General features: G+C 39.5%; 1 protein-coding gene across 1 annotated transcript in view; it reads left to right on the top strand.

The window, feature by feature from the left end:
- Positions 1 to 22160, top strand: part of Agps (alkylglycerone phosphate synthase) — a 101666-nt gene extending 79506 nt beyond the window's left edge. The window contains exons 18-20 of the mRNA XM_036184086.1: positions 2628 to 2727; positions 4661 to 4718; positions 20194 to 22160. Of these exons, the coding sequence (XP_036039979.1) occupies positions 2628 to 2727; positions 4661 to 4718; positions 20194 to 20315 (280 nt within the window). The 3' untranslated portion in view covers positions 20316 to 22160. The remainder of the gene's footprint in view (positions 1 to 2627; positions 2728 to 4660; positions 4719 to 20193) is intronic.
- Positions 22161 to 23917: the final 1757 nt, after the last annotated feature.

A 23917-nucleotide genomic window follows, 5' to 3' on the forward strand; every position in this document is an offset into this window, starting at 1 on the left:
GGAACTTAAATGTAAATGTTCAAGGGATCTTTTTTATGAGTGTGAATTAGCACTAGACGAAAACACAGCTGGCAAATTGACATAGCATTGTTAGGCAGTTCATTCTTCTGTTCTGAGGCAGCTAACATTTGGCCTAAAAGACCATTACAATTTAGATTAGATTCTGTTTGAACTGTGCAGTAAAAAGTATTTGCTGCTTCTGTTAGATTGGGTCCTTTACCATATCTCCATAGCTTGCATTTGGAGATTTGATTGTGATTGTCAGAACTCCCTTTACATGCTTCCTAATTGCATATTGAAAACCTAGATATTTATTACATAGATGATTTAAGAACTTAACGTTCTCAATATCTTTTGTATCTACACATATAACATACACATGAAGTCATAGATAGTATTTTAAGGTCATGCCACTGCATTTGAGCTCATCATTTTATTTGTTTTTCAAGTACTTTCTAATTATTGTGAGCTTCGTGAAGAAGCTGTATTTAAGTCTGATCCTACTTGGTGTTTGAACATTTCTCCCACTTCTGAACCATGCTTCTTTCTGTTAACTTTGAGAAGTTTGGAAGATTTGTAATTCATCATCATATTCCATCAAGTCAGTTTGAGAAGTGTCCCCCTACCACACACACAAAAGGTTTCTCTGTATAATAGTCCTGGTTGTCCTAGAACTCGCTCTGTAGACCAGGCTGGCTTTGAACTCACAGAGATCCACCTGGCTCTACCTCCCAAGTGCTGGGATTAAAGGCCTGTGTCACCACTGCCTGGCTATTGTTTGTTTTAAACATCTGAATAAGATGGATGTTTTGTTCATTTCAGGTCAACTAGAAAATCATTTGCATTTGTTTTAAAAATTTTTTAACTTTGGATGGATAATAATCTAGACTTATAAAAAATTGTAAAATAGTATAGTTGTTAATTTTTTTCTTGATTCTATGATCAAATACTCTGATAAAAGCAACTTAAGAATGGAGATTTGTGTTTTCGATCACAATTTGAGATACAGTCCTTCATGGGGAGCAAGTCAAGGTAGCAGGGCCACCAGCAACTGGTCACATGACACACACAATTAGGAAACAGGATAAATGCATGCTGCTGCTCACTTCCAACTTTCCACTTGGTCCAGGACCTCTGCCCAGGGAATGGTCCTGTCTGAATTAAGATCAATTCTCCTGTATCAGCTGACATAATCACAGTCATCCCCCACAGGCTTACATGTAGGCACATCTCCTAGGTTCCTCTAGACTCTGTCAGGTTGACAATTAGCAGTGGCCATCACATTTTCATATACCACCTCACTCACTTTTCCCACTATCAATATCTTACGTGGTTACATAGTATGATTATTAAAATGCAAAAGCCAGTATTTTCTATTATTGATTGACCTACTATTCTGGTTTTTAAGCTGCATAAAGCTGTTGATATTACTTATATATCTCCATATTCATCCAGTGTCTCTATCTAGTATAACAAAGATAATAGAATTATATTAATTGGGTTTCAAGATATGTGCCCTTTTAAATGTCATTAAACGGAGCATCAAATTGTCAACATTCCTCACTCCTGTTCTTGTATTCTACAAAGTGTCCTGTATTGACTGTAGAGAGCTTGTGAGTTCTCTAGCACATTTAAACTATTTTTTCCTCCACTTCAATGATTTACTTTTTTCTGCCTAGAATTTCTTGATCCACAAGAACCCAATCAAATGACAGCACATGGTACTGTTTTCAGAGCATTTATGTATTTTGCAGAGGTGATAGCTTGTTTGTGTTTTATCATCAATGTAGTTTTTTTAAATAATGAAAATTAATTTAAGTACATGGTATTTGCCTGTTCTCATGTAGTTCACATTTCTGCTCTAAACAATAATGAACCAATGAAGGAACAAATTCCTTGTTGCTGATGTTGCCTTCATGGGTGGTAGATACTTTGTGTAGTATGTCTGTTTACTGTGGTAATCCAAAATGTATCCCTGTGTATAGACTTGAGCAATAATGATACTGTGCTTCAAATACTGTTCTCTATTTCCTACCTGAAGAACTAATTGTACAGAAGTTGAGTGGAACAGAGGAAAAGTTAAGTTAATTACATTGTCAAGAAGAGGACCTTCTAAGTCAGGTTTTTGTTAGGTTATTTTTGACTGTGCATGTTAAAGCAGTTTATGCCAATACTTACTGACTACATTTTAAATGTTTAAATGCTGCTTAAAATAAGGTTCTGTTACTTGTAGATAACTTAAATAAACTCACTGAGAATGGTGGGTTTTGTTTTTTTTTTTTCACAAAGTACTGAATTTTATAAACATTTTTTGCTTTATTTCCCTATAGTTTTAGATGTAAAACAGAATGGCTGAGCTGAGCCATGTATTTGTAATCTTGACTAACCTCACATTTAGGTGAAAGCAAAACCCCTTGTTCTCCACTGCATTCGTAGTTCAACTGTTTTGGCAACAGCTGCAAGGAGAGCCAATGGGCCCTTTTCCCTGGGAGCAGGAGGTTGGAGAGAGAGGATGAGGTTGTGCCTTGCGTGGATTCGCAGTGATCTTGTCTTTGAAGTTTCTGGATGTTAAATCTGTTTTCACTGAACTTAAAGCCCTGTGGGGACTTTGTCCGTTTGTCTTTTAGGGTAACGCAGACGTACGATGCAGGTGCATGTATCTACTTCTATTTTGCCTTTAACTACAGGGGAATTAGTGACCCACTGACTGTGTTTGAACAAACTGAGGTAATTTTGCATAAAGCTTTTATATTCCTTTATTAATTTAAATGAATTTTAGTGCCAATTTAAGGATTTCAGTTTGCGTTACCTTAGTTACACATGGTTGGCCTGGTCTCTAGCCCATTGAAATGAAAGGTATATTAAGTCCACTGACTGACTTACCAAATTGTCAGTCTGAATTAATGTTGGGTATTCCTGAAGCCTGTGTCTCTTTGGTTGTTACTTTCAGTGCATTATAGCCAATTAAGTAACAACAGGAACCTTCATGACTGTAGGGGTCTTTAATGTTCCTTTGACAGTCCATGCATTTCCAGGTGGTAGCTGTTGTTGAGGTCAGCAGCCCTCATGTTCTTGGTCTTCGTCGTTGTAATATGTTCCCATGCTTGTGAATTTTTATATAATACGACTGTGTATAAGGTCCTTGGGATTCATTTGCTAACAGTTTCAATTACATTTCTTAAGTAACCTTAAGCTGCTGGTTTTTATAGACTCAGGTGTTAACTGCTATATTCCTTCTTAAGAAGCAACATAGATTTCCTCCACTAAACTGAAAGAATCCATAGTAGATGTATCATTTAGATACACAGGTGCCCTAGTTTTTTAATTTAATTATGTGCCTGCCAATGATATCTATCATCCTCAGAAGTTTAAGTATATTCTTTGTTTGTTTGTGTGTTTGTGTGTGTGTGTACACAGGTACATATGTGTCACACAAGTGGAGGTTAGAGGATAACCTGGGGGAGTTGGCTGTTCTCTCCACCATACAGGTCCCAGGGATAAGACTCAGGTGGTCAGGCTGGGCAGCAAATGCCCTTATGCGTTGAGGAATCTCATCTGCCCAGAGGTTTGAATATATCTGTATCTCTTTGGCCTGACTATGAAAATTACTTGCTTAGCTGGGTGTGGTAGTTACACACCTGTATTTTCAAGCATAGGGGAGGTAGAGGCAGGAGGACTGCAGCAAGCTTGAGGGTCAGCCTGGTTTGCACAATGAGTTCCAGGCCAACCAGGGCTACATAGCCTCATCTCAACACAAAACACACAAAACGTCCTTGGATTCTACACATTGAAATTATTTCTATTTTCTCATCTCGGTTACTCACTCAGGAGCTGTTTTATTTGAAGTGATGTATCAGAAATGTTAAGCTCTTGAGCAAAGGCTAGCATATTTATGATTATGAGAAACACCAACTCCCAAGTCCTAATGACTCCTGCAAAGTCCTTTGCCATAGATGTGGTCCATATGTTCCACCTGGGCAGTCTCCTACTCAGCCACCATTGATAGGTTTATAGACATGAGCATGTCTGAGAAGCTCAAGGCACAGGAGGTATTCACCTTGTGGCTGCTAAATATTAGCAAATCATTAATAATAGAAAATATAATTAAATATATGCATCAAAAGCCATAATGAAACCCAGCATTTTGTATACTAACTTAAACTTTTTTTCAATTAAAAGAAAAAAAAAGTTAAAAGCAGGCCAGGGCATAAGTAGGGAAGAAGGGAAACAGAAAGATCCAAGGCAGCCCCAGGTTCCATTGCCCTTCACTGTACATGCTGTCTATATTTTGTTATATGTTTATCTTTCAACACAGGTACATGCCATAAGAATAGTTAGGACTTAGCATGTGAGGAGTTAAACAAGGGGACAAAATGGAAACTTGGGGTTCTTTTTTCCTGCCTCCCTTTCTTCCTCCTTCCCTCCTGTCCTCCATTTCCTCTTAGATATGTCTGTAGAACTACAAATAATTTATTCCATGAGATTGAACTAAGAGATGTTCTCCATAAGAGTGCTTCTGGCTGTGTAGTAGAAATAAATGAAAGAATTCAAGCAAATTGCTTGGTACTTTTCTGGGCATCTGGGGAGAAGTCAGTAAATGTTAGCCATTCCAAAATGAAATTCAAGTAGCAGCAACATTTTGTGTTGTTTCCAATTACAGGCAGCTGCTAGAGATGAAATCCTTGCCAATGGAGGGAGCCTGTCACATCACCATGGAGGTATTTTTAAAGGGGGGTGGTATAGAATTTCTAATATTCCTGCTTTTAAATATATTTGGTTTGTTCAAATCCCGGGGAGAGTTATCACATGAGTAATTTGAGAGTACTTGAGATTCCGGAAACATTTTTATGTTACTAGAATAACTGTGATCAAGGTAGGTAGATTGTGTTATAGCCAATAGAGTGCTTGGTTTGATAAGCCTGCCTTGGTATGGAACCTATCAACTTTCCTAATTCTCAGAGACCTCATGTTACTAGAGAGCAGATTATCTTACCTGGGAGGTATTTGACCATAACAGCCTAAGCTTTAAAGAAAGGAAAGAAAAACAAAACCTGTATAATCTTTTTCCAGCCACTATCGGAGTACAGATGATCAATAGTTGTACATATTGAAAGATATTTGTTCCTACCCAAACTCAGCAAATTAATTGACAAGAATTTTAATAAGCTTAGGAAAGCAGTAGAATGCAGTTGTAAGATACAGTCTTATACAATTTAAACAACAGCCATTCTGTTATTAAGATTGTAATTTTTGAGATTATGCACAGATTCTCTATAACAGAAACTAGTTATGATATATTTCTCTCTAATTTTATGCTTTGAAAAAATAGAAATGTAGAGATTTTTTAAACAATTAGGGAGTTGTATGAGGACAAATAATCACCTAAAAATTCAACTCCTAGCCTGTCCTGGACTCCCCATGTGCCTCTTGTCCTTTTTCATTTCCCTTATAACCATGTTATCGAAAATGCAGTCCGTTTGTGTTTAAGTCATTTGCATTTGCTTGCTGGAAAGTTGGGGTGCAGGAGGAAAATGATTTTTTCTGTGTGTTGCTGTATACTAGGACCAGGAACTACCTGAGGTACTCTGCCTCTGTGTGTATAGAGATATTGGAAGAGTTGTGGTGGAGAAGGGGTGCACTGTAGAGTGCCTGTTTCAACAGAACATCCTTACAGGCAGGGCTGGAAAAGATTGATGAAGCTAATTAATGAGATGCAAGATAATTCAGACACTGCACATCAGTTTCATCTTTAATGTCTTTTTTTTCTTAACCCTCACAAATAAGTTGAATACGTTGTCTAATGAACATTAGAGTGGATAAATTCATCCTTTGTTTCCTTTTCCTGAATATACTCTTTCCTTTAGAAGTTCTTTTTTTCCTCCCTTTTTTTGTGTGTTTGATTGTGTGTGTGTGCACGCACGTGTGAGTATGTGTGTTTCCTTACGTGTGTGAGTGCACTTGTGTGCTCATGGATGTTGATGCCTGAGGCTGAGTGGGAATCTTCCTTGATGGACACCTCATTCACTGAGGCAGGGTCTCAGGGATACTAGTGGATGTTAGAATGACAAATGAAGAAAGAAGAAAGTGGACAATGTTTTGAGTGGAACTGAGAGCTTCTTTAAATCAGGGACAGTAAGATGTGTGCTATGGTAAATATGAGAGGGAACAGGGAGTGAGGACGGCCGGCTGTAGAGAAGGGGTGGTAGAAGCTAATTGGCATTCAGAGAACTGATTATAAATGGGCTGTTCCCTTGGTTGTGGAATGATGGTCTTGGTTCACTCACGTTTTGTAGTGTGAAAAATTTCGCCAAGATTGAAGGTGACCAAGTGTCCTGAAGCAGTGCAGAGGAGAGCCATGTTGGTAGCCTTTCTGTGGTCAGTAGCTCTGTTTCTTTTTCAACTCTGCGGATATTCAGGCCTTCTTGGGAGTGGCTGTGTCTGAGGTACTGTGGGAGGCCAGATAGGAGACCGGCTCTCACATTTTACCCCAGGATACTCGTGGGGAGTGAGGGATAATTTAGATAGAAGGACAGAGGGAGAGAGACAGATAGAAACACAGGACAGCCTCAGGAGGGCCTGGGTCATTATCCACCAGTCCCTCTGTCTCTTCTAAAGGTCTGTTTGTTGTAATGCCAAAGGGTGGAGCAAAAGACCTCCCCCTAGCTCAGCCAAGTGTAGACCCTTCCAGTCACCTGGTAACCATCCAAGCACATGGTCAAGCAATTCTCTAATGCAGCTCTGCTGGGTAAAGCAAGCTCAGATCTCACTAGGAAACCTCTGTGGGCCTCCACAAGATACCCAGAGGGAGACATGCTGCAGTTGCTTCTCAGATGCAGAGGGCTGCTGTCTCTGGAGCACAACTGTGCTGACCTTTAAAGAACTCACTGCAGAAAAAGTAGACTAAACCCTGCTGTAGATAGACTTGAAACTTGGGTCTTATTTGTGAAAATTATAAAAGTTGTGTATGTGTATAGCATATTAATATATTATGTGTATATTATATATATATATTACTCAGTACCACAAGTAAATCAATAAGCAACTGTTGGGAAAAGTGTAAATCTTACCCTGTAATATATTGGTCTATCAATCCTTGGTTTCAAAGTAAAGTATGTAACTACTCCCTGTGGGTTTTGTTTGTGATAGAGACTGAGCCCCAGGCCTTACAGCTGAGCTCCCTCTCTAGCCCTTAGATATTGTTTTTTGATACAAAGTATACTTAATGCCTTTAATCTTGTATAATGTGTTTTCTCCATATAAATATTACTGGCCAACTAGGCTAGAGAATTTCAAAAGATTTCCCTTCTCCTCAAGGCTGTTACATGATTGGTCCAGGAGAATAAGTATTACATTCAGAAACTGCTGATCAAAACTGGTGTGGTTGTGCCAGGCTCACTGCTGTTAGCGTAGTCTCCCTCACTTCAGACTGCACTGTCCAGACAACTACAGACACAACCAATGCCTGATTGTGAGAGGGGCGAGAAGGTAAGGGAAGTGTTAAGTGTTTTCGGGGTCTGTGGAACTTACTCCCCCTTAGTCCTCTTCAACTTGCTGCTGAGTAGCTGTATGCATGTGTCCAGTGGAACCCAAAACTAAGCAGCTGTTGTCACTGGCGTAAGGCTTCATTTCTCCATGTCCCTGTCCTTAACCAAGAATCCTAAAATATTTGAAAGGACTTCACATCTAAGAAGATTGAAGTTGACTGCCTTTGAAGAGAAACACTGTGTATTAGTTTTCTTTTAAAACTATAAATCCTCCTTTTCTTTAATTTCCACATTATCTAAGATAATTACCTTTTAAACAAGTGCCCCAGAAGGGAATCAAAGTTTTAATTTCTTCATTATAGATGTTATTCTTAGTAGTTCTTTCCCATAAGTCATTTACTTGTTGGTTTTGTATTTCCTAACTGTGGGCATCTAACATCTCAATATCAGGTACTGAAACAGTACAGGGCAGTTCATGTTACAGTGTTTTAGTTATTATTTCTATTTGTAGGTAACACCACGATCAAGGCAACATATAGAAGAAAGAGTTTATTTGGGGCTCACAGCTTCAGAGGGTTAGGACCACCATAGTGGACATGGCAGCAGGTAGGCAGGCATGGCAGTAGCTGAAAGCTTACATTTTGAAACACAACCAGGAGACAGATGTTAGGAATGGCATGGACCTTTGAAACCTCAAAGCCCACCACCAGTAACACACTTCCTCCAACAAGACCATGCCTCTTAATCCTTCCTGAACAGTTCTACCAGCTGAGGACCAAGTATTCAAATATCTGAATCTGTGTGGGCCATTCTCATTACATTTCCACTTACAATAAAGCTACTTGTACAATTTGTGTATATTTTAGGTTTAGAGATCTTCATTTGTTAAAGACTTTACAAGTGGAAAAATTCCATTTATTGGCTTGAAGTAGAATGTGGCAAGGTTTGATTCCATACAAAATTTAGAGGCTGCTACATTGAAAGACACATTTTCAAATTTCTGTTCCAGTTGTCATACTTATTTTTTATGTGATCAGAAACAATGACTGCATGAAAACAAATTCCAAACTACCTGATTTCCTGTAGTGCTTAGAAAAAGAACCTAGGCTTGGAGAGGTGCCCAGTCCCCCTCATGTACACTATCAAGTGAGTGTGCGGTCTTGGTAAGCTGCTAGAGTAGAATGCATCCTTTCACACCCCTATTCACTCACTTCCTTAGTGACAGCCTTAGCCCCTCAATGTAGAACCATCTTGAAGATTTATGCTGATACTCCAGGTACCAAAAGACGTCACCTCTCCTGGTACTACTACCTTAGTCCCAGTCTGTCTCCTGCTGGTGCACTGTACTACCCTCTGAACTCACCTGATCCCTCCTCCCTTTTCTTACTGCCTGGGAATCATTTCTTTAAATCAGGTTGTCTCTTCACATTCAGAACAAAACCCAGACCCCTCCTCAGGCCTTCAAGGATGCAGTGGTGTGTCCATCCCTCTCTCTGTCCTTGTCTCTGATCCATTTTTCCTGCTGTTTCCCAGACCTCGCCTCTTTTCTCTCATGGCTCACGCTCTTCCTTTGTTTTCTGCTGATCCCCTCATAGATATTTGCATGGCTCCCTTTTCCTGGTCATTTAGGTCTCCAGTAAAGATCTCACTTTCCTAAAGATGTTCCCTGCTCACTTGTATAGTTTTTACTGTTTCCAATTTGAATTCTGTTCAGTGACAGAGTTCTGTGATCATATTCTATTCTCCAGTCCCCAGAATACAAGTGACTCATCCATGGAGTTCTTCCTGAAGGACAAGGATTACAGGAGGGCACTGTCTACTTTAAGACAAAATGTGAATTGCACATATGAGGAGCACTCAGTAATATGCAGAGTAAGCATGTTATTATATTTTGCTGAGTAAGTGACTCTGCTAACACACTTTCACAGAAGTATTGTAAAATAAACTGAGTCTCTTTTTTTGTTTTTTTTTTGTTGTTGTTGTTGTTTTTGTTTTTCGAGACAGGGTTTCCCTGTGTAGCTTTGCGCCTTTCCTGGAACTCACTTGGTAGCCCAGGCTGGCCTCAAACTCACAGAGATCCACCTGTCTCTGCCTCCCGAGTGCTGGGATTAAAGGCGTTTGCCACCACTGCCCAGCGAGTCTTTTTATAATTAATATGATCCTATATTCAAGGAAGATCATAAGTTCGCATCATTCTTGGGTTATTGAGGTAGTTCAAGTCTTTCTTGGCAATTTATATTGAGATCCTGTCTCAAGATGAAGATTAGAATGATGTTTGGAATGTAGTTGGATGGTGAGCGTTTACCTCAGATGCAGAAGGTCCTAGGTTCATTCCTAAGCACCACACATGTGCATATAGACACACGCACATTTTTCTAATATGTGGTCAAAATTATGACTGCATTGAATGATACATACTCACATACACACACACACATGCACACACACACACACACACACACACACACACACGTACATATAAGTTTAGGGTGCTATAAATAGGAAAGGAATATAGTCTTTGAAATCAAATATATGTTGAACTTCTAACTCCAAATTTACTGATCATAGGGAAGCAGGTTCTCTGAGCTACAGTGGTCCTCAACTGCAATCCAAGAGTTCACCACCTCCTAGGTTCTTTATAGGATGTGGCTGTGATGCATGAATAGCATCTACCGTGCCTTGCATGTATGCTGAAACATTATAGTGTGTACTTTTCAAGTAGTAGGAGAGTACCAGGTAGAACTCTGCTTTATTTTCTTCATCTTTTGCACCAACCACTGAAGAGTGGGTTGCAGTTTATTTGGAAAAGAGGTGTACATATAAGGGGGTCTGACTAGTATTTTCATGTATAGCTTAGAGGTCTTACTCTATAGGTCTTTTATGCATCAAAGAAAAATAAATTTCTTTCACAATACTGGCAGTTGAATTAGCTGTAGTAAAATGTCTGGTTTTTTTTTTTGTGGTAGTTTCTCTGAAGTTAATCATTTAATTTGAAATTTTCAAATGTCCATTGCTATTATAGTTTCATAAAGCAGAGGTGTTTTTAATCCAAAATTTAAATAGCATGTTTAATTGTGCTACTAGGCTTTCCAATAAAGCTTTTGAGAGACCACTATTTTTCTAATATGTATAAAAGGTTTTCCTCATTTGCTCCTGAACTGAAAATTGAAGCTGGCCTCAGCAGCATATTTCTTTATTGACTTTCAGGCAGTGTCATGACAGTTGGTGTAGTGGTTTGTTTGGTTTTTGTTGTTTTTGTTTTGTTTTAGTTTCAGTAGTAGAGAATATTGATGCAATTTCTCTTGGAGGGTTTGGCCTGTAATTGTGATTAATAACAGTTGCTTTCGCTATCTGGAAACAGACAGGCTGGTTTGTCTGTTTACAATCATGCTGTGATAAATGGAGCTATTTTCACTCTGGTTTTGTGTATCAGAGAAAACAGATGTAGTCTGGGACTTGAGGCTGAAGGAAATAGTGAGTCTGCTTAACATCTATAGCTCTTGTGTCTGCAGCTGATGTGCTGGTTAGGTTAAACAGCACAGCTTGTGTCGGCCACACACTTAACTTGAACTTGGGCTTAGGATTTTAAGTCACTCATTTTCTGAAATTATTCTTCAAGTTCTATGGCAGCAAGCGAATACCCTGAGTGAGTTTACCAATCTTAGTTGACATATTGGTGTCTAAGCAAATCAAAGCTGTTACTAGCTTTCTTCTCCCTTGTGGTCAGAGCAGAAACTGGTCGTATCAGAAATGTTTGAGAAAGTGGTCAAGAAGAGGATCTGTTAAAAACCTGTAGTGTGAAATAGAAGGTAGAGAAGAAGGTGGGAGGGAGGTAAGAAGGAAGGGAGGAAGGAAGGAAAATAAACTGTTCCTTTTCAGCCATTCCATGATTCTGTCTAGAAAATCTCAAGAGAATATTCAAGCAAGAACACAGGATACAAAATTCCATATAAAAATTAACAACAGATGTAGAAACCAAAAACATAACAACATTCACAACTACTAAAAAATGAAATAAATGTGTAAAATAACTAGGCTTCAATCTAAGAAAATACACATAGGGTTTTTTAATTCTAAAAGTTAAAAGAATGCTAGGGGAAGAAACCAAAGACGTCATGGGTACAGAAATGGAAGTCAGATTCCTACTCCTGCATTGGTGGGGAAGACTACATGGTAAAATGTCAGTTCTGTCCAAACTGATCTATCTTCTTAGCATATTTTCTTTTAGAATTTTATTGAGACAGAGTTTCTCTGTGTAGCTCTGGCTGTCCTGGAACTCACTCTGTAGACCAGCCTATCTTCAAACTCACAGAAATCCGCCTGCTTCTGCCTCCTGAATACTGGGATTAAAGGTGTGCACCATCACCGCCCAGCTTTTAGCAGGGTTTTAAATGGATCTAGGAAAGATTACCCTAATTTTTATATGATAAGACAAAAGAACTAGATAATTAAAATAATTTTGAAAAAAGGAAAAAAGGTTTCCTGATTTTCAGCCTTATTATATAGCTTCAATAATCAAGACTGTAGTGTTAGATCTGTGGAAGAGAATAGAGAACAAAGAACTTGGGCCATATACCTGGGCCCAAATTATTTTGACAGGAACGCTCCAGTGGAAATGATGTTGGAACAGCTGTACATCTGTAAGCACACATGTATACAACTGTACATACAAAAGAACATTGACTTAAATCTACATTTATACAGAAATTAACCCTAAATAGGTCATGATAAATTCTAAAACTATTGGAAAATAGCATAGGAGAAAGTCTTCAGGTCTAGAGCCAGGCAAAGAATTCCTGGACTGGATCCACAAGCATAGTCCCTAAGAGGAAGACTTGGTTAACTGGTCTCAACTGTAAAACATGGAGGTACAACAGCCTGGATGTCTTTTAGCCTCTGTGTGGCTAAATAAATCCTGCTGATCCATGCTCTGGAATATACTCCTCAGTAACAAAAAGGAATGAACTGTTGACTGTACTTGGTTCATCTCTTTGGGACTATGCTGAGTGTATAAAAGCCAGTCTCCAATGGCCTCTTGCCTTTATGATTCTGTAACAGCTTTGACATGACAAAATGGTTGAGAAACGATTAGTGGTTTCTAGGAATCAGGGCTAGGGAAGTGGCTAGAGACAGGTAATAAATACATGGATGCTTTTGAGACAAAGCAGTCCAGCATCTTGACTGTACCAGTGTCAAAGCCATGTCCTCTGATAGCCAGCAGCTAAGTAGTGTGGCCAACAGTGACTTTACATCATGACCACCATGAGAGCAGAAAGTTTGTTTTGCTTTTTGAGTTAATGTTTTCAGGTTCTTTTCTTTTCTTTCTTCCTTCCTTCCTTCCTTCCTTCCTTCCTTCCTTCCTTCCTTCCTTCCTTCCTTCCTTTCTTTTTTTCTCGAGACAGGGTTTCTCTGTGTAGCTTTGTGCCTTTCCTGGAACTCACTTGGTAGCCCAGGCTGGCCTTGAACTCTCAGAGATCTGCCTGCATCTGCCTCCCGAATGCTGGGATTACAGGTGTGCACCACCACCGCCCGGCTATTTTCAGTTTCTTTATGGCCGGCTTTTTCTCCCAGAACTTATGTATTACATAAAGTATTTTTCTACTGAAGCAATGTAAACAGATTCTAATAACAGTTAGTTAAAAACAAATGTAGTTCATAATGTATCAGAACATTACAGCTTTTCATTCCTATCATAGGTGCAGCAAACTTAGACTCACAGGGAAGACTATTCAGAGTGCACTGCTCACCACCCTCCACCTAGGCTCAGCCTCAAAAGACCATAACAACATGTATCTGTTCGGTTCTCCCATGTGCTGAGTTTGTAGTAGCTTCCAGCCTGAGGGAAATAATTAGAAAAGGATGGTGGCTTGAATAACAACCGTGGGTTTGGGTTTTTTGTTTTTTGTTGGGGTGCGGGGGGAGACATTAAAGAGAAGTTTTTTCTTCCTGGCAGTTTTCATGTAGACCCTTATAAAAGTAAGATGTTGTTAGTGTGAGGATGCCCAAATTACATTATCTTATTCTTATAGGTACTTAACGATTTATAATCTGTTTCATGTGGTTACCAAAATTAATTCTAATTGATATTTTCAAGTATGGTGTCTGTTTAAAAAAATATAATATCTGAGCTGGGCAGTGGTGGCACACACCTTTAATTCCAGCACTTGGGAGGCAGAGGCAGGCAGATCTCTATGAGGTTGAGGCCAAGTTTGGTCTACAAAATGAGTTCCAGGACAGCCAGGGCTACATACAGAGAAGCCTTATCTTGAAAAGACAGACCAAAAAAAAAAAAAAAAAAAAAAAATCTGTTAGGTACACTTTATTTCTGCTGTTATTCTATTTAAATTTCTATAATTAAAACATTAACTCCCTTAGTTACACGAACCACATTTCAAATGCTCTGTGTCTACATGTAATCTAGTGGCCACTGTGATGAACAGTCTGTATTTACACTATTTTTCTTGCAGAACTGTGCTCCTGGCTGCTGCTGATCCAGTTAGTTCTAGCAGTGAAAGCGCACCTTTCTGTCAGCTGTTGGGCCCCTAGGTGGTGAACACTTGGAAGCATAGAGACCCTTGGGTCCCTCAATCTTGGCATTATTTATAATTTTGGCCAGATAATTTTTTGTTGGTGGGTTGCTGCTGTATGAGTTTTGGGATGTTTAACAGCATCCATGACTTACACCCACCCAGTGGATGCCTGTCTTTTGGATAGGTATTGCTATTGCTATGATGAAACACCATGACCAAAAAGCAAGTTGGAGAGAAAAGGGCTTTATGTTTTATTTGGATTACACTTTCACATTGTAGTCCATCACTGAAGGAAGTCAGGAAAGGAATTCAAATGGGGCTTGAACCTGGAGCCATAGAGGGGTTCTGCTTGCTTACTTGCTCCCTTTGGCTTGCTCAACCCAGGGATGATACCACCCAAAATGGGCTAGGCCTTTCCCCATCGATTAATTAAGAAAGTGTCCCACAGGCTTGCCTGCAGCCCAATCTTATGGGGGCATTTCTCAGTGGGGGTTCCCTCTTCTCAAATGACTGTAGCTTGTGTCAAATTGTGTCAAATTGACATAAAACTACCCAGCACAGTGCCAATGCTAATTGCCCCAGTAGGACAGCTGGACATGTCTGTAGGCATTGCTAAATGCCAGTCACTGCCGTGGAGAATCACCAGTGAGGTCTAGAGAGTCCTTCAGATTTGGAAGAAATGAGAACTTGGAGTTGTGTGTCATGCCTTCTGTCCACTACAGAATAGCTCTGGGTATTGCCGAGATAAAGGGAACACAGGGTGAATACAATCTAGGAAATAAAGAAACTACATTGCTTTACTAGACTTTTGAATCCCTATGCCGTATTTCAAATGTCTTAGAAATAGCTGTAGTTCAGTTCTTTTTTTACTTCAACTAAATTTATTGACTGTCTTACTATGTGGTAGATAGTGTGTTATATAACAGGATTACAAAGAACAATAAAACATTGCTCTTAGTCTTCAAGAAAGATAAAATTTTCTATTCTTTTTTACTTTTATGTCTCATTTTATTTAACCTTTTCACTTGCTTTGGTCACTGTTGTATAAACACTCAGTTCTACTCTGGTTTAAATTTCAAGTGTACCAAACTGATTGATGGCCCTGAAGACAGATTAAATCCAGTTCTTGTGGTCTATTTACTTTAGTTATTGAAATTTCTTTTCAGTTTCTAGTCTCAAAAGAGCTGTTTAAACATTCAGAGTTATTAGGTAAACTATGTAGACAAACCTTTAGCATTTAAAACAAAACAAAACAAAAAACCCCAAAACTGGCATTGCTAACAAGCATGGTGGATATTGGACATGATTCTAATGCCAGCACTCAGGCAGCCGATGCACGACAACCACAAGGTCAGACCCCATCACAGAAAACCAACAAGACAGAAAGAAAACAGGCATTTTAAATGTCAGCAATAAGAGAAAACCCACATACCACTGGATTTTAATTGCTTTTGTAAAGTCTGTGGTATTCATCAGTTTGTCTTAATGTCAGAAGTTTCATTAGCAGATGACACAGATATATAGTGTTATGGCCTTTGAGCATTCAGTTTCTCTTACGGAGTCATGAGGAGTCATAGTCCTAGCTCAGATTCTCTTGAAGGCTGGATGTTAGCACATGGTAGAGGTCTGTTGGCTGGCATTTATGGAGCATACAGTTTTGCCAGAACCAACCAACCACAATGTGCTTTATGGCACAAGCAAATATGTAAGTCAGAGCCCTTTCTAAGTTGAGTCCCCCTTTAAGAAGCTTGTTAGCTCTGAGTAACTCAGAGTCAGATAGTCCATTGTTTTTCTCTGTTCTCATTAGTACCTAGCAGATTCCAGAGTGCCCAGACTTGATCTGACAAGACATTGGATGTCCATTCAGCATTAGTTCTATACATAATCTAGTAGTAGTTTCAGCATGCTAATTAATGGAAAAATAAGAAGCTTATGGGGACGAGAAAGAGATGGCTCAGTGATCAAGAGTGCTTTCTGCACATCACGAGGACTAGAGTTTGCACCCATATAGCAAACTGGATATCTGGTACACTCCTATAACCCTAGTTCTGGGTGGGATAGAGACAAGGAGGATCACTAGGGCTTGCTAACTTCCACTGTAGCTGAGAACATGTGAACATCAGATTGAGAGGAATGGAGGAAGATACCCAGCATCCTCTTTTGGCCTCCACATTCACACAGAAGCACATATAACGTACGCTAATGGAAGGAAGGAAAGAGGGAGCAAAAATTTGAAACATCACTCCTCAGAGCACTCCTATAAAAATGAGTCAGTTTTCTTTTTAAAACCTGACTTACAGATTACGGCTGAATACATGCTTGGGGTGTGTGGGTTTGGTGGTTGTTTGTCATTGCTCATTTTGTGATGATGGAGATTAAAGTCAGGCCTGTGCATGCCAGACATATCTACAGCCTTAGTTCTCAAGATGTGGTTGTTATAATAATGGCTGTTACTTCAGGCGTTTGCTAAGTCTGCTTTGTTCTTCAGGAAGCTCCTGAATAGGTCATTTCATAGTTGGTTCTTTTCTCCTCTTTGTAGTCAGCTTTATTCTCTGTCTCTTCCTCCCTTCCACCAAGTACTTGTTTAGGTTGAACCTCGACCCTTGTAGCATGCTAGGCAAGCTCTTTACCACTGTGCTAATCTCCCCATTTTGTTCTTCCTTGTAAGTCTGTAAAGGTCTTTCTGCCTTATAATCAAACTGTGACTAACAAGTTAAATATATCTAGATAAAAGAGACCTCTGTGTTCAGCTGGCCCAGATTTAGTCCTTTAAGAAGAATTATTTAGTAGTTTCTGCTACGTCTTCAGTTTCTTAAATCACATAGAGTAGTTCCAGATAATGTTTGTGGGTCAGGCTAACCATCATGTCCACATTTTTTTTTTTTACATATGACACTACTAAATTTGCCTTTACCTATGTGTGTGTCTGCAACTCTTACGTGTGCATATGTGTCTGTCCGTCCATCCGTCCATCTGTCCATATGTGTGTGTGCATGTGGAGACCAGAGGTTCACATTGAGGATTATTGTCATCCACTCTATAGTTTTTGAGACAGGGACTCTCACATAACCTAGGATTTGCCTCCCATGCTAGACTTGCAAGACAACAAGCCCCAGGGACCTGCCTGTCTTTGCCTATACTCAGCACTGTGCTCACATACCATATAGGTACTGAATATCCAAACGCACAGGCCCTCGTGCTTTTGTAGAGCAAGCCATTTACCCATTGAGCCATCTCTCTGACCTCTGTTCATTTTTTATTACTGTATATCATACTATAAAACAGCATTCCCTGAATCCCAGAGTTATGTTAAGTAAGTGATTTCAAAAACCACCCCTGGAACCTATTTTCTGTCTTAGAAGAACACATTAAAAATCCTGTTTATTCATTAAATTAATTATTCATTAAACCCAGACACAATTGGAAATCACACTTAAAATGTGAAATCCATTTTTAGTTTAAGCAGAAAAAGATGCCCCTTGCCTTTAGATTTTTCAGCCATTAGCAGCACACATGGAGTAATTATGGTGTGAAAGCACAAGTTTTATCATGTCCTGTGCTTCTTTGTGGTGACTGCTACATAGCAGGTGTGTAGAAGTTGTCATAGTAGCAAATATTGTAGCTTAATTCATTCTTCCCTTGTGATATGATATGACATGCTACATAAAGAGAACCTTTTCTTTTCAGATAATAAGCTGTGTAAATGTTTAAGGTGCTACCATATAAGTGTCTAGCACATGTGTCCCATGTATACAGATGAGTGTGACCTCTAATTGATGAATATATAGCACGTTAAGAGTTTTCTGAAGGACATTGTAGTCCAGCTCTGCAAAGAAATTCTTGTACTTGGAAACCACTTCCCTCTGTGGGTGTAGGCCTGTGCTGCTTTAATTTCTTGATGCATCTCAGGCAGCCCTACAGAGTTCCCAGAATCTCAGAGCTGTTTCCAGTTACTGTCTAATCCTGAAATCTCACGAGATGCTTATATTTAAACTGGGCTTGCTCCTTGCACACCTACTCTACAGTGTAGTCGGCTTAATTTGCTAAGCAAAACCAAAGGTTTCTGGTCCCTTTACTTGGGTAAGCCATGCTTTCCTACCCCTTGCCTTGCCATTTCTGTTCCCAGTAGCAGAAGCAGATCACAGACCACTACCACCAACGGGTTAAATTCTTTCATCAAACATGTTTATGAGGGGCCACAGCGATGCCTTCTCCCCCGCTGCTTGCTAGTTCACTAATCAAATGTATGTTAGATTGATTATTGTAAAAGTATAAGCCATAGAAAATTTGACAAGATAGATGTGTAAATTATCCTTCTGACAGAACTAATGATGCACTCCGAGCACCTTCTGTTTCCAGTGCTTGGGGAGTGACTTCATTAAGTCTGCGATGGCTGTTGGGTGGCTTCCCTGACACTGGTTCAGTTCCTTGTGGAATTGCATTATTACTAGAGGTGTAAGACCAGGCAGACAAGCTAGCTGTTGGGCGTCCTGCTGGGCTTCTAATGTGCTCCATCTTGTTGGAGCAGTTGTTTGCCGCCTTTTCAGGACAATTACATCCATAACCACAGGACACATTCCGTGAAGCTGTATTACAGAGAACGGTGGAGACGCGCTGACTGCTCTTCATCCCTCTCTCCTGAGCTCCTGCAGCATGAGTGGCACCTTCCCCAACTCAGGAGCTGCTGCCTGCTGCCTGCTTGCTTGTTTGTTTATCAGCCTCATGGAGCAAATCTGGAAGCACGGACTTTTCACTTGGTTAGGATGTTATAATTGAATGGGGACCCATTTGCAGATGAAGAGGCTGAGGGTGCAGCAGTGTCGAGGTGATAATGGTCCTGTTAGAGAGCTTCAGGTGGAGGCTGCTCCAGGAGTCCATGCGTGTGTCATCTGCTTTCAGAGAGATCTCTGAACAGACCCTTTCACTTTTGAACATTTGTATTGTAACACTAGAGTGCTTTGTAGTTCCTTACGCTAGCCACAAATACTTTGCTGTCTGAAGTATTGTGCTATTTGTTATTTGGATGATGATTTGACACTTTCCCAGAAAACTGGACCTGAAAGCTGCTCTGTGCTATTTAAGGTTCTAAATGATACGTGCTGTGATGGACTGCTGCAGCCTGATAAATGGGAGTGCACTTTAGAGTGACGGGCCGGACACTTCAGTGAAAGGCTTCTCATTTCTGTTGATGACCAGCTCATTAATGAACATTTGTGCAAAGTGGCCATTTGAATTCAGTTAGTACAGTAATGTATGTTTGAGAAGTGCTCATTGCAGATAGCCCCACTGTAAATTAAAACCCCCATTTTGTCTTGTAAAAATACACTGATTTGTTTTCAGTGCCAAAGCAAGTTGAAAGTCAGAATTCTTTTATCTGTCCCTCACAAAAGTTTTAGGTAGAAAAGTTTTTTTGTTGTTGTTGTTGTTTTGTTTTTATTTAGTGCCTCTGCTAACTGTTGTAATACTTTATTCCTTTAAATTTGTAAGACTTAAAATAAGGAAAAAAATAAAATGGACAGTTCATAAGAGGAAATTAAATTTAAAACAAATTAGGTACCTGCTTTTGTGTGTGCCCACCCAAAAAGTTTGGATTTGGCAGAACAATGACAAGAATGTAACTGTTACTTGGGGTACATTTATTTAAAGCACTTGGAAAAGAATTTTTGATTGGAAAGATTCATAACTAGAATTCTTTGAGTCAGATTTTCTCATTTCTCTTAACTGTACTCCTTAAAATATTTTAAAGAGCTGTACAGACTGTCATTTTTGTCAGGTCTACCCAACAGATTCATTTTTCTATGATATTTTTCTTCAGCAAGCTTCATTTTTCACAAAATATTGTCTTGTTGGGAGTGATGACCCGGCTTTTGGATAAGCATGGTCTTTCTCAATCTTGTTATTTGTAAAGTAGGCTGTGATCTCAGTCCACGCTTCCTTCAATCTCCATTTCATAGTTTACAGAGAAAGGAGACACTGTGGGGCATAGACTTCCCCTGGGAATGCATTGGGCTTAATGAGCTTGATAGTCTGGTGGGCTCAATAAATCAACTAAAGCAAAACATTTCTCATTTTTGAATAAAAGCATTTATCACACAGTGTTTGCTCACTCATGGTCACAAGATTGATTGGTTTCCAGCATTCAAGGTGTGCACTGAAGCCTTTTTGATATTTTTTTCCAGTGGGCAAGTTACGAAAGCAGTGGCTGAAGGAGAGCATCTCTGACGTCGGCTTTGGGATGCTCAAGTCTGTCAAGGAATATGTGGACCCCAGTAACATCTTTGGAAACAGAAACCTTTTGTAACTCCATGGATAGCGTTATGAAAATGGTACCTTTTAAAAGTTATCAGCTATGGTTATTCCAGTAATCAAATATGTCATGGACGGTATTTCAGCTCTGTTTGTTTGTTGGTTTCAAATAAGTTGGTTTTCATTCTGTGCTTTGTTTATACATCTGTAGATTGACAGATGGTGTTCCTAGGTCTTTCTCATTGTAGGTATACCAGCTTATAGCCAGCTAACTGGTTGTCATTTCAGATTTCAGTCAGGCAGCACACGGTTGCCCATTATCTGAAGAAGATGCTGCCAGCTGTTTCCCGTGCTCCTCGAGGTGAGCTGAGGCAGGTGGTGTCATCTGCTGCTCATCTAGCCTCTCCTTTGTCATGTCCTTTCTTAACAACATTTCTCTAAGGCAGATATCTAGCAAAGATTCTGCTGGGGAGAGAGATTTGTGTGTGTTGTGAAACGCGTCCTTTCCCGGGAGTAGGGCGTTGAGGAGGACACTCAGTAGCCAGCAGTCTCTTGCTAGCTAGCATGCCTTCATCTGTATAAGGTGCTCAGCTAAGCTTTGCTTGAAGTGAACACACAGTTACAAACTTCAGTTGCCAACGAACACATTCCTCTGTGAGCAGACACCGTTCTGTCCTCCGTGTCTGTTTCTAGTGGGGTGTGAGCGGTGTTTGTGTCACTGAGGATAACCTGCTGTTGTGTCCTACATCGTCTATAACATGCTTTGTAAGAATGGCTGCCTTACTACACATGACGGGCAGGTTTTACCATGAAGCGAAGGCCATTGTCCCCGCTCCAGTCCTCACGTTTCTGCCGCCAGAGCCTGTTGCCAAGCTGCACAAGCAGCTGCAGCGTGAACAAAAGGAAGGCTCCTGAACCTGCTGTCTCCAGGGAAAGAGTTATTTGGCTGAAGAACAGTCATCAGTGGACTCTTGGATTTGAAAGCCTCTATAATTTCAGTGACAACAGTCTTTTTTTCTAATTAGCCACAAATAGCCTGATAAATTTTCATGGAAAAAAAAATAGTTTCAATTCAGTTCTTAATAATGGTTTAATGCCTTTTTGAATTACTGGTTTAACCTAAATTTTAAAAATGTATTACTGCATATGCCATAATCACAAGTTTGAAATATCCTATTTCTTAAATAAAAAGGAAAATATTAATCACATTTAGCAGACATTTTTACATTCACAACTGGATATTGAAATAAGTGGAACAATTGCTTTAAATCACTGTTGAGGTTCCTGATTCACGTTGTGAGATGGGTTCTTTTCTTAATGCAATACCTAACTTTTGATAATTTTTTAAAATATTTAATCAGATAATGTAAGACAAAATGCAGATGATCCTTTAAAAGGAGACACTGTCTATGTAGCAACAGCTCCAAATATGTTGGGGCAGTTTGATACCTTTTATATGTGAAGTAGTCTTAAACAGAACAGTGAAAATTTAAAATTGACAAAATAATATTTTTAAAACTTCAAAATTATAAATAATTTTTAACTATTAAAATTGGCCTCAAACTAACAAATTTAAATCTGTAGGAAAAAATCAATATTAAGTATTAGTTTAACAACAAAAATTCAATATTTATTTTTTGGAAGCTGCCTCTTTATTGATGATTTATTTTCAATTATAAAATCTCCATATCTTTGATTAAATATTTTGAAGGTTTGAAATAGCTGGACACTTGAGGAAATCGCCTCTGAATTATAAGATTCTTTATAAAATGCATCTCGTCATGAAGGTGATTCTCTAGTTGGTGATTGAAATGTAACATTTAGTAAGATTCCAACAGCTCACTGGAAGTGTATACATGTTTCCAAGTCATTATTTTTAATAAACAGTTTTATTAGCAGATCCAGTTCCTGGCATGTGATTGTTGAAACCTTTCCCCAGGAGTTCAGATTCCACAGCCTGGGCAGTCTGTACTTCGAGAGTCTCTGTCACCTGTAGTTGTTGGGCCCGCTATCCGACGTGAGCTTTATGGAGATGAGCAGTGTGTGTCTTTGTTTCTCTCTTCCTCTGTATGCAGGCCTCACCCACCTTGATTCCATAATGGTTACTATACTTTGTATTTGAAGTCATTTCAACAGAGATCATTTTAAAACACAAAAGCATTCATTAGTACTCTTTCACTAGGGCTGTCAATCAGGAAGCCTCCCCACTCCTGGGAGGAGCCTCAGTGTAGGCTGTCTTCGGAGGAACATGAGTTTATGAATATGCACAAAGCACTTAAACCTTGCCTCTTTCAGAAGCGTCTGCACGTAGCTTCATGAAGCTAAACCAGGAGAATATTGTTATCTGAAGCATCTTAACTCATAGATTAGTTTCTTTAAAAGCTGTAGCTTGTTTGATATTCAGAAGCACCTAACACTGACTCATCCTTCTTAGGTTGGTCATATGTATAAAACTTTGCTTAAATCTGATGATGTCACATGTAGGCTGGGGTTTTAGTGGGAATGGGAACTTGCTGCTAGTGAAATTGAAATACTAAGGACTCAAGTGGACAGGCTTTGTTGCCCTTGGAGAAACTGTTGCCTTAATGTGATGTATAGTGGTGCATAAGTGAATTGAGTCTCATGCTGTGTTCCTTGAGCCTCTTAGCTGGATTGTAGAGGCCACATATTTCTTGTGTCCAGCATTTTATCAAAGAATACAGGATTAAACCCTGCTCTTTTTAGGAATGGGAGGTTGGTACTCAAAATGCTTACATATTATAGATTCTTTATGAATCTGGAAGCCCTCTAGTTTTTATATTTGTATTGTTAGTTTATTTTGGGAAAACAAAAGCTCAATAAAAGACAGGCTTCCATCAGTGTGTATATCAGATGTAAACACATGCAAGAACCCTCCCTTTTCCCCCTCTAGAATACTGTATCCGAGTACTAGTTTGCATATTTGAAAAAGCCTTTCTGCATGTTGGTCCCAGAGATCTTCCTTTGTTGTATTCTTTTCTACCAACAGCTTCTAACTGTAGCCGATCAGAGCTCCGAAGTCCTAACATGAAGTGTGTTGCTCCAAATGGAGCTGGGTTTGGTGTCACTGTCAGAACACAGTGATGGAGAGGGACTGCTTCACACTATGCGTGACAGTGCTCGGGCAGCGGCAGATGCTGCCTGTGGAAGGTGTATCTCCAGTTCAAGGAGTGCTGAGTCACAGCGATGAATAGCTTTAGTAATTTTGAGGGCTTTTCCCCTCACTTATCTTCAGTGATTTTGATTTTCCCCGGAGCTCCACTTGTGACAGGGAGCACAGCAGAAGCAGGTTAGGGCTGCAAAGTCTGAGTTTCTGCCTTTGCCTTTGTGCATTGTGGAGGCCTGGCTCAGCTCAGGGCTTTATGTTCCTATAGGAGCCATCTGCTTGCAGATTCGTTTCATTCTTTCTCTTTACTGAAAAAAGAAAATCACTTGTACGAGAGGGAAATCCAGACAGTATAAAAGGTTTTCTTCAACTGTTGAAGTATGTGTCTGACATGAAGGATGTAACCTAGCTTTCTGTTCCTTTAGCCAAATAGTGTTCGTCTTGAGTGTGAAGCTTAACTGTAAAAAACTGCTTGTATAATGTCAAGAGATTATAGAAACGTTATTAATAAAATGGACATGGCCTATGATTTT

This window comes from Onychomys torridus, chromosome 4 (assembly GCF_903995425.1).
Source record: "Onychomys torridus chromosome 4, mOncTor1.1, whole genome shotgun sequence".
Taxonomy (NCBI): Eukaryota; Metazoa; Chordata; class Mammalia; order Rodentia; family Cricetidae; genus Onychomys; species Onychomys torridus.